The sequence below is a fragment of the Chanos chanos genome, chromosome 6, assembly GCF_902362185.1.
Source record: "Chanos chanos chromosome 6, fChaCha1.1, whole genome shotgun sequence".
NCBI classification, from domain to species: Eukaryota; Metazoa; Chordata; class Actinopteri; order Gonorynchiformes; family Chanidae; genus Chanos; species Chanos chanos.
This window is the reverse complement of record NC_044500.1, coordinates 47,219,558-47,229,557: the sequence shown is the minus strand read 5'-3', so window position 1 is coordinate 47,229,557 and position 10,000 is coordinate 47,219,558. Positions and strand designations below refer to the sequence as shown.

The window sequence follows — 10,000 nt, the reverse complement described above, 5'->3', positions numbered from 1 at the left end:
AGTGTGAAAACTCGCACTGGTGAAACTACGACTGGCTACGTGAAAAAGACACGAGTGAAACTGCGGCTTGGCTACACTGTGAAGACTCGCGTGATTGGAGTCATATGCCGGCTACAATGTAAAGACTCGCGCTGGTGGAGCTAGAGTTTGGCCAGAGGGTAAAGACTCGCATGTGGTTTGGCTACAATGCACGACGTAAAGACTCACATCGGTCACGCTGCTGTTTGGCTACAGCATAAAGACTCGTGTTGGCAAAACAGAAGGCTTTTGGTTTTCGACTCACCTCCTCGTTTTCGATCTTGAGCGTGGCAAGGCGAGACTGCAGCTGGTGGTATCGCATCAGAAGCTCCGTTTGCACAGGCTGCTGGGCGCTAACCTGGCACACCTGACAAAAACAAAACAAAAAGACGCCAAGCACACGTCAGAGCGTCTTCATCTTTCTCTCCCAACATCAAACCCCGCCTCATCATTTACTCTTTCATTTTCACATGCGCTGACACACAGAGAGATCAAGTTTTATGACACATTAACTTGACACATTAACTTGAATACACAAAGACACAGACATGACCAGTAGAATCCTCCCCAAGGCTTTTCATAGACCACAGGTCAAATTCAAAGTTCATGACACACACAAGATTCATACTACATCTGTGTTTGACAGTACCATTTTACAGAAGCTTTGAGGAGCAGAATTCTATTATCTGTTTCTTTTAACAAGGAAGAAAATTGAGAGCGGTAGTAGAGGTACCAGAATAACCATTTAAAAATCCAGGGCCCAAGTGCATTAAAGTTCTGAAGTTGCAGCTTTATTATTTAAGTTCAAGTTCAAGTTTATTCAGTGCCCAATATCGTCACTATCTAAAATCTCAAAGGGCTTTATATGCCCACAACGAACAGAACAGGACTTATGCATTTATTATTTATTATTTATTTCCTCCTTCTCTGTGCCTCAGTCAGGATAGGAACCAAGAACCATCCGGTTCCCTCTCAGGAACCAGGATGCAGGATGTTTTACCTCATCTCCCATGTGGGGCAGGTACTCGAAGCGCATTGGAGGACAGAAGACCTGATTGTGCATGTCCATGAGTTTGAGCTTGTCGCTGCGGGCATCCAGGTTGTCCACGGCGTTCTCGATGATGTCCAGACCCTCGTGGCGCGACGTCTCCAGGTTGTACTCGGCCGACAGGTACGTCCTGAGGGTCCGTGCCAAGCTGGCGTGGTACCCAAGGTCACAGCACTGATGGAGGAGGAGGAGGATGAAGATGAGGATGAGGAAAGTGTGAGCTCAAAGTAATGTTGATTCCCAAATAAATATAAACCACTCCTTTTATGAGGCGGTTACGCTAACAACATCCTCTGACGTGCGTGTGTGTGTGTGTTAATTATGACGTGGTTCTATTTTTTCTCTTCATGAGCAAACACGCTGAATGACCTCAAACAAGTTCTGAAATAGTTAGAGGTAAACGAGAGAGAGAGAGAGAGAGAGAGTTGAAGCGAACCCGTTCCAAAACGAGACAGATAAAAAATACAAAATTAGAAGCACAGACACAGTGGGACAACGGAAGCTAATTAGTCTAGCGGTAAGAACAACCTATGCTAACCTCATCTGATAACCGCGTGCAGAGGGAAAAGAAAAAAAAACAGAAAAAAACCTGCCGCAGGGAAGTGACATTTCTGTGAATCATTAAAACATCTCTTTAAGGAATAGACTGTGTGCTCAGTAATACTAAATCCTCACGGTTCAGCTTTTGTAAGCTTTCAAACACGCGTAAATACAGACATACAGACACCACAGAGCCATAGATGGGTTTACAGGACGACACGTGGACATTTGAATAGTGACAATGTGTGATCCTGTTTAGTGTTACACCATTCCTAAGTGTTTTAAGACTTTTATACATACACACACACATATACATATACACAGACATAGACATAGACATATATATATGTAGCTGAGCAGCAAAAAGAATCTCTTTAGTTTGGTTAAAATCTCTTAAAATATACAGCAAATGGGTGTTGACGAATGACTGGTTTCACTTTAAAGACTTCATACTGATGGGTGAGATTCTGAGGCATGTCTCAGATTTACTGTAAACAGAAAAAAACTTTCTGCCGTTTATTTTAAGTGTCTCCGTCAAAAGGACTGGGTGTGGGAGGGAGGAGGGTGGGGGGGGGGGGCTAGTGAAAGGCTCCCTTAGTGAGGATGAAATTCTCCACACGGCCACATTTCTCTGCTTAACGTCTGGCCGCAGGTTGAAGTTTTGGCGTGATAAATAAACTCTCCTCCTCACTCGGAATGTGGCAGAGCAGGAAGTCATGCTCCAAATCACTCTCCCTGCTCTTTTCCTGCAAATTTAGGACAACACAGGCCAGTGCAGATGGCAGCAGGCAAAAAGAGCCAATCACAGTCAAGTAACAGTCAGCTCCATGACAACAACCAATCACAAGCTTCCATTTTTAAGTCCCTGTAGAGAAAATCAAGGCCATTTTTGTCACAGATTTCTTTTTTTTTTTTTTATAACGATTCAGAAATGCTTTAAAAAAAAAAAAACCCTCAGTCTCAAAAGGAACGGCGCCATGTGGGGAGTACCTATCTTGTTCCTTCAGGACTGACCACTCTCAGAGCAGAGCGAATTCCCATAACGCCTCATGTCTTTATCTGTTTATGGAAAAGGACACACACACACACACACACACACAGACCTAGGTGAAATAAGCTAAGTATTAGAACTATCTGAATGACCGGGGCCGACATACACCAGTATTCAAGAAGATGCAGACGTTTATTGATTACACACACGCTAGGAGCAGCGGGCAGCCGCAGTGCCCCGCCCGGGGAGCAGTTCCAGGTCTTTTGCAAGTGTACGTCTGTGCTGACAGGAGCACTAATCCTAATCCATACGCGGCAACGTGGTGGGAGGAAACCGGAGCACCCAGCAGAAACACGGGAAGAACATGCAACGTCCACATGGAAAAAAAACCTGGGCCGACCGGGATTCGAACCCAGGACCTTCTTACTGTGAAGCAACAGCGCTGAGCACTGAGCCACCATGCTGCCCCAGCCCTGTCACCTTGTGTTGTTTTTTACTGACGTTACTGAAACCACTGAAACACCAGTACTGAATCAACATCGTATCAACGCCTTACAGAGTCTTCATCAGAACTGTCACTTATCCTTTTAATCAGGGAAGACCAGTCGCAAAGGCAGGGAGCACTGAAGTAAACTGCCCTGAGACTAAGCCCCGCCCAGGGATTCATATACTTTAAAATCAAATCGGACCAAGGTCTGATCCAGTAGGTGCATGTAACCTAGATTCATAAACGTTCTCCTGCTGGTGTGCTTCATATAACAGTCTCTCTCTCTCTCTCCCTCTCTCTCTCTCTGTCTCTCTCTCTCTGTCTCACAGCAGAACAGCTGCGAACACATCTGTACGTCTGTGCTGGAAGACCGGAGACACCAGGTAACCCAGCCATGGGGAACCAAGGCAAAACCACAGGGGCCTCTTCGGTGCCTGTGTACACAGGCGCGGTAACCAGGAGAGGTTTCAGGGGCTCTGTCCACCTATTAGCGGTTTCAAAAAAGCCCCCACAGGCCATCTGGCCGGCGCTAATCCCGCTCTTCCAAAGGCAGGTTTCAGGAACGCCTTCCCAGCGGAGCGCTGTAAGAGGCTACAGTGTAGTGTGAATGTGCGAAGGTCTACACCATCCAACTCTCTGTCAAACAGAACCTGCCGGAACATTCGAGGGCCGGAGGTCATTTCCAGTATCGGAAGGTCAACTCACAGTTATGAGAATACTGGGGTTGGATCCGCGGGTCAGTTTGTGGGGTTTTTTTTTAAACACAGGCACGACTGCATGAGGAGATCCGAACAGTCAGGAAAAAAAAAAAAAAAAAAGAAATTAGAAGTTAGGTCTGTTCACTGACGTACGTTCACACGTGAAGTATTTGCACACGAGCTTCAGATCGTTCCACAGCCTGTGATTATGTAGTATAGTACGGCAACGGTTCCCTTCCACCTGTGCACACAGGAACGAGGAAACCCTGCGGGCGGGGGGAGGGGGTAGGGGGGTGGGACGGGGCGGGTGGCGGCCGGGGGGGGCGGGGTTGGGCTCCTCTGTCTGCCCTGTACGTACCATAGTCCCCAGGCACATCTCAGCATTACAGACTGTTTGTTCTGGCTCCCTTCAGAGAGACGTCTGTGTCCAATAGTGACACACTGTAGTGTGAGCTCAAATGCTAAGTCTCTCTGTCCAAATCCCTAACAGAGACCTACTCTGGCCATTTACAGATAACTGCTCCGTCAAAAAAAAAAAAAAAAAAAAAAAGAGAAACAGACAGACAGGGAGGAGAAAATAAATCTGACAGGGGCAATTTTTCACTGTCGACACTGATCAAGGTCCAGAGAGATTTCAGACAGAACAACAAACAGAATAGCACTCATAATTATTTCCAGATTACGTACATTTGGAGATACAAACATGCTAAAATTGCTTGCAGATTACACACATAAATTATTAACAACAGAAGACGCAAACAAAAACAACCGTTTCCATCTGAAAAAAAAAAAGGACACAGTAAATAAAGTTTTGAACGCGAAACACAATCACATTTCCGTTCACAGAAACACATTGTTCACAGGGGACAAAGGGGAGATGTTCTGTGTTTGGCTCCAAACGAAGATGGATATGAAATCATTAAGACAGAGAGAGCGCGCGGCCGGCCCCGAGGACGGGGCGCGCTGCAATTCGCCGCGAAACACGCAGCAGATGGTGCAGGGGCTCTCAACAGCCGAACTGTGTTAAGCTAAAAACAAACACCAACGCGCGCCCGTCGCATACTTACATCGATCATGTCGGAGACGTCGTGGATGTAGTATTTCGCAACCACAGCGTTCGTCGCAGCCAGGTTCAACAAATAGTCGTTGCGAGCTTTCGTGCATTTCAGCTTGTTCTCAGAATACTTGGCTTGTCTCTGAGGAGAGAGAGAAGAGAGAGAGAGAGAGAGAGAGAGAGAGAGAGAGGAAGATTAAAAAACAACAGTGAATGGAAATGCATTTGTACAGACTTTCTGAAAGGGCGAATAGAAGATTATGTACAGGTGAATGCCGCAGGGGTAACTGTAGTACGGAAAAACAAAAGACAGTTAAAGGACAAGTGAGACGCGTCGTCTCTGAAACACTGTGGAGGAGGCACATCACTCTGGCTTTCCCGCCTCCTTACTCCTCACCAACATATTCACATATGCTAACGCTAAAGGTGCCACGAAAGACGGTTATCACAAACAAACAAACAAACAGGAACAAAGACGCTGCTATATGCTCGCACCATATTTCTCTCTCTCTCTCCCTCTCTCGCTCTCTCTCTCTTTCTCTCTCTCTCTCTCTCTCTCTTTCTCTCTCTCTCTCTCTCCCTCTCTCTCTCTCTTTCTCGCTCTCTCTCTCTCTCTCTCTCTCTCTCTCTCGCTCTCTCTCTCTCTCTCTCGCTCTCTCTCTCTCTTTCTTGCTCTCTCTCTCTCTCGCTCTCTCTTGCTCTCTGTCTTTCTCACACTCTAGCTCTCTCTCCATCTTTTTTAATCAGATTTCCACACTCTGTACACATTAGCTTACCTCACTAATAATCATAGCTACAATACAGCTATAAAATTATAAGTACATTTTACGACACCACGGATAAAAGGACGTTTCTGAAACACGATGTTCCAGGAGGCTAATGCATGTGTGGTCAGATAAACTCATCTCTCTGCAGGTTGGGCTCCAGCTGGAAAGGTTTAAATTTTTCATCAAAGCCAAGGAACGTTCAAAGCTGGTCAGCTGCGTCTGCAGCTAATACATAATGTATGAACGCTGACAGTCATGTGGTTACAAAGACAAAAACAAACCCTTCGTTTCTTCACAAGAACTGATGAAATCAACATTTGTTTAGTGTTTCAATCGTCTTACTTAAAAAATAAAATCAGTGGTATGGTAGATATTTCCAAAAAATAAAGGAGCATAAATCATCACACAAGGTGGGGGGGGGGGGGGGGCGCATTTGCGATAAGCCAGAAGCCCCCCCCTTTCAGAGGACATGGCACCACACCCCCTCAATTAAAATAGATAAATAAATAAATTAAAATAAACAGAAGTGGGGGAGGAGACACGGCAAAGGGCAACCACAGGTCAGGTGCTATCCAGGGTAAGAAACACGGCTCACATGACTTTTCTATTCTAAAACGTCTAAATAAACTGTTGTCAGTCTCGGGCGATTATTGAGCGTAAGCCATTCTGACAGCTGTATCACTGGTATTTCAATAGCTGAGAAATGGGCAGCCAAAAAAAATCAAAATAAAAACAAAAATAGAAAAAAAAAACAAGAAAAACCCTGAATTTCACTGGCATCTTTGAGGCAGAACCCTTTAAGAGTTTGGTGGCTAGCAGGAGCAGGCAACGCAGCACTGGTGCCCAGAGCACCCAAGACCACTACAGCTATCAATGAAGCTTAACAGAGTCACTCCAAGCACTGGCCTCTGAGTACAAGAGTACAGAATTAAGGAAACAGGAAAGACTAGTACAGACAGTAGAGAAGGACACGCAAACACTACACACACGGGAGAGAGAGCTGGTACTGACACAGGGAAGGGACAGACTGGGATAACTGGAGATACTGGGTAAAGGAGAGGTGACTCCTCCAGTCATAAGGACAGGAGAAGTGAGCAGTGCAGATGTAGGAGGAGGAGGAGGAGGAGAAACAGATTTTAATGCTTCCCCAGCAGGCTGGAGCGAGAGGAGAAGTCATAACTAATCCAGTTTCAGATGAAGGACGCAAGAAGGGAATGAATTTCTTTGGACCTTTTGGGCTGGAACAGTCATAAGCAAGAATTAGAATGAATATGAATTGAATTTTCATATATACTGTATATATATATATATATATGTATATATATATATAAAGACAGGTCAGCTGAGGAGGTTAGACAGTTGAACTGTTGACGTGAAATTCTCGGTGTGTTTTAGCGTGAGGCTTTGTGTGAGGCTCTGTGAAGCCTCTCTGTCGACCTCGTCTCACAGACTCAGGTGTCTAAACGCTTTCAAGCAGGACTCAGACTCGCAGATTTAATGACTCCGTTTATCTCAGCGTATAAAACATGACGGACCCGGTCCCCAGGGGCTGGGACAAGGCCATAACTGTAAACAGAGGTGGCAAAATCATATCTGTGCAGAAAGGAAGCTTTTATTACATCACCTGCCGCCATTAGCCATGACCGGCGGCGGGACTGTACGCTAAACGATTTGGTGTCTCCGTGAAGCCTGTCCTCGGAGACCGCGGACGCTTTGAAAGCGTCTGTTCCAGACTCGACGTGACTGATTCACCCTTTCAGTGGCTGTTGATGACGGGCAGACAAATTGAATCAGGTCTGTGATAAACGTGAAACCGTTAGCATGCCTTGGGCGGAAGACTGAGAAATAACTGCTCCGGTGAATATGTGTGTGTGTGTGTGTGTGATCTCGTGCGAGGGGTCCGCGGGGGTTGGCGGGTGGCGGGTGGCGGGGTGCAGCTTAAAAAGACATAAGCGCTGAAAGAAAAAGAGAGGTTAAAATGAGACCGTGAGCCTCTAGATCCTTCCATCTCACCTTCTCCTTCATCTTCTCGATCTTCCTGACGGAGCTGCGTCGCTGAGGTCGGTCCTCCTGGCGCAGGAGGTTAACATTGATGTCGCCGGACTTGCTGAACTGCTTCTCCTCCTGTTTCTCCGCGTCTTTCAGCTTACTCTCAGCGCTGATGCTCTCCGTGTGGTACATGTGGTAGGTCTTCATCACCTGTAGGGGGCGCCAGGGGAAGGAGGGAGGAGGGGCAAAGACAAAAACAACCAATCAACCACATGCTAACCAGAACGTGGGGCAGCGAGTGTTGGTGAGCCTGGACTGCTAGGCTAGCCAGGGAATTTGTGTAAAACTTCTTTTAAAGTAATTATTTCTCAGCTGTTGCTTAGGTTCAGCGTGGCCAGCTCACACATTCTTGGCTACACATTTTTATGTTCTGCCCTGACCCCTGAGAGATTAGTGTAATACAAGCCCTAATTTAATGCTAAGATTCTAATCACGGTCATCAAAATCAGCCCGCTAAATCAGCAAATCTGCCCTGTAAAAACACTCCCCAACGGAAATGTCACTCACTCACAACACAGGGCAAGAATAATGTTCATTTCTTTTGTTTGTTTGTTTGTTTGTTTGTTTGTTTGTTTTAATCAAAGCACAAATGAAATATTCCAAACGTTTCATCCACACACTTGTCGAAGTTGTGACTAGCTTCAAAAGGCGCTATGTGTGAAACACTGTTAGCTGTGGAAAGGACCGGAAACGCTTTAACTTGACAGAGCAAGTTATTGCTTTATCCAAGGGAGGACTATACACAGAACACAGGCATGGTCACAAAGAAGTTGTACCTATTTGAATTCAGTTGAATTTGAATTTGAATTGAGTTGTATCTAAGTTGAATTCAGCAGTTTCCAGGATACGCTGTCAGAACCAAAAAAGAAAGAAAGAAAGAAAGAAAGACAGAAAGAAAGAAAGAAAGAAAGAAAGAAAGAAACCATGAAGGGTTCTGAAACAAGTGCCCAGTACAGTGGGAACCATTACTGAAGATGCTGTTGGCCAAACTCTTTGAAATGGCTCTCTTCCTCATGCAGAGGAATATGAGCCACACCCAAAGCATCTCTGTCTGTCTCTCTCTCTCTCTCTCTCTCTCACACACACACACACTCACACACACATGCACATATGTACACAAGCACACACACACGCACGCACACACACACACACACACACAGAGTGAAATTGTCACTCTTTTTGGTTGGTGGCCTTGTTATTATTCTCTTACATGTTGCTACTGCAGGTCTGATTCTGTTTCCAGCGACAGACTGAGTCATTCTGCCTTTGTGCCTTTGGCTGACTTTAGGCTATACTGTTGGGCTGGCCCTGGCACATCTGTTCTCCCTCCCTCTCTCTCCCTCTCTCCCTCTCTCTCTCTCTTCCCCTTTCTCTCTCTCTCTCTCTCTTCCCCTTTCTCTCTCTCTCTCTCTCTCTCTCTCATTAGCCTATTCTGGCACAGGTCAGGATTTTTGATTCATTTAGTGATAACACCGCACACACGTTTCCTGTTTTACCATCTTCACTCTGACTCAGAGAACCCGGTGCACTCCCAGTTTTCCCATGGTTCTCTGCCTTTTCAATGTACGCCAACTGACTCTGCTGGCATCCATCCACTCTGGAGAATTCATTCTTAATATCTCAGCTGGGAAAATAAAAGTCACATCAATTCCAGCTGAATAATGTGATTTTTCTCTTTTTTCCTGTGGTAGACAGTAAAGCCGGCTGAATTAGACACGCTACCATCATTACTCCCATGCCATTAACTCCTTTAACCAGTTCAGCTCACGAAAGCGCCGCAGCATCCGGACCGAAGATTCCCTCTGCCCCGTCTTGGAAAAAGCGGCTTCCTAAAACCTCATTAGGAGAGAGATGCGGGGGCAGTCTCTTCCACTCGTGTCTGTAAGAGCAGCAGTTAAGTGTCTGGCCTCAGGACGGCCTGCTGGCTTTTCCACAGTCTTGTAAAAATTAAAAAAAAAAAGAAAAAGAAAAAGAAAAAGAAAAAAAAAAGACACAGATGTGAACAGCGTCTTAAAACCTCACTGAGTGTCTGCGTCTTTTACTGTTCAGTGAGCTGCTTGAAAAATGTGAGATTATTCGGCTAAAGCAAAGGGGAGGGGCTGGATGGGGGGGGCGGGGGGTGCTAACAGGAGCCGGGTGCATTTTGCATTGATGTGACATTTTCACACTAGCCTGTGGCAGGTTTATGGTTTAGTGCTGAACTGCTGTTGTCCCTCGGTGATTAGCACAGATACATGAGGATCAGGCACCAGCCAGAGCCAACGCGTTTGTAAGCACAACTCTGACACACATGTTAAAACTCTAGGACGAAATAACAAAAAAAAAAAAAACACACCCTCATTGCTCTC

At 45.8% G+C, this 10,000-nt stretch overlaps 1 protein-coding gene across 3 annotated transcripts in view; it reads right to left on the bottom strand.

Annotated features, from left to right (window-relative positions):
- Positions 1–10,000, bottom strand: part of srgap3 (SLIT-ROBO Rho GTPase activating protein 3) — a 96,128-nt gene that overhangs the window by 27,877 nt on the left and 58,251 nt on the right. For all 3 annotated transcript variants that reach the window (XM_030776486.1, XM_030776488.1, XM_030776487.1), the window contains exons 5-8: positions 7,617–7,802; positions 4,850–4,978; positions 1,019–1,240; positions 284–385 (exon numbers count right to left, since the gene is read on the bottom strand). In XM_030776486.1, the coding sequence (XP_030632346.1) occupies positions 284–385; positions 1,019–1,240; positions 4,850–4,978; positions 7,617–7,802 (639 nt within the window). The remainder of the gene's footprint in view (positions 1–283; positions 386–1,018; positions 1,241–4,849; positions 4,979–7,616; positions 7,803–10,000) is intronic.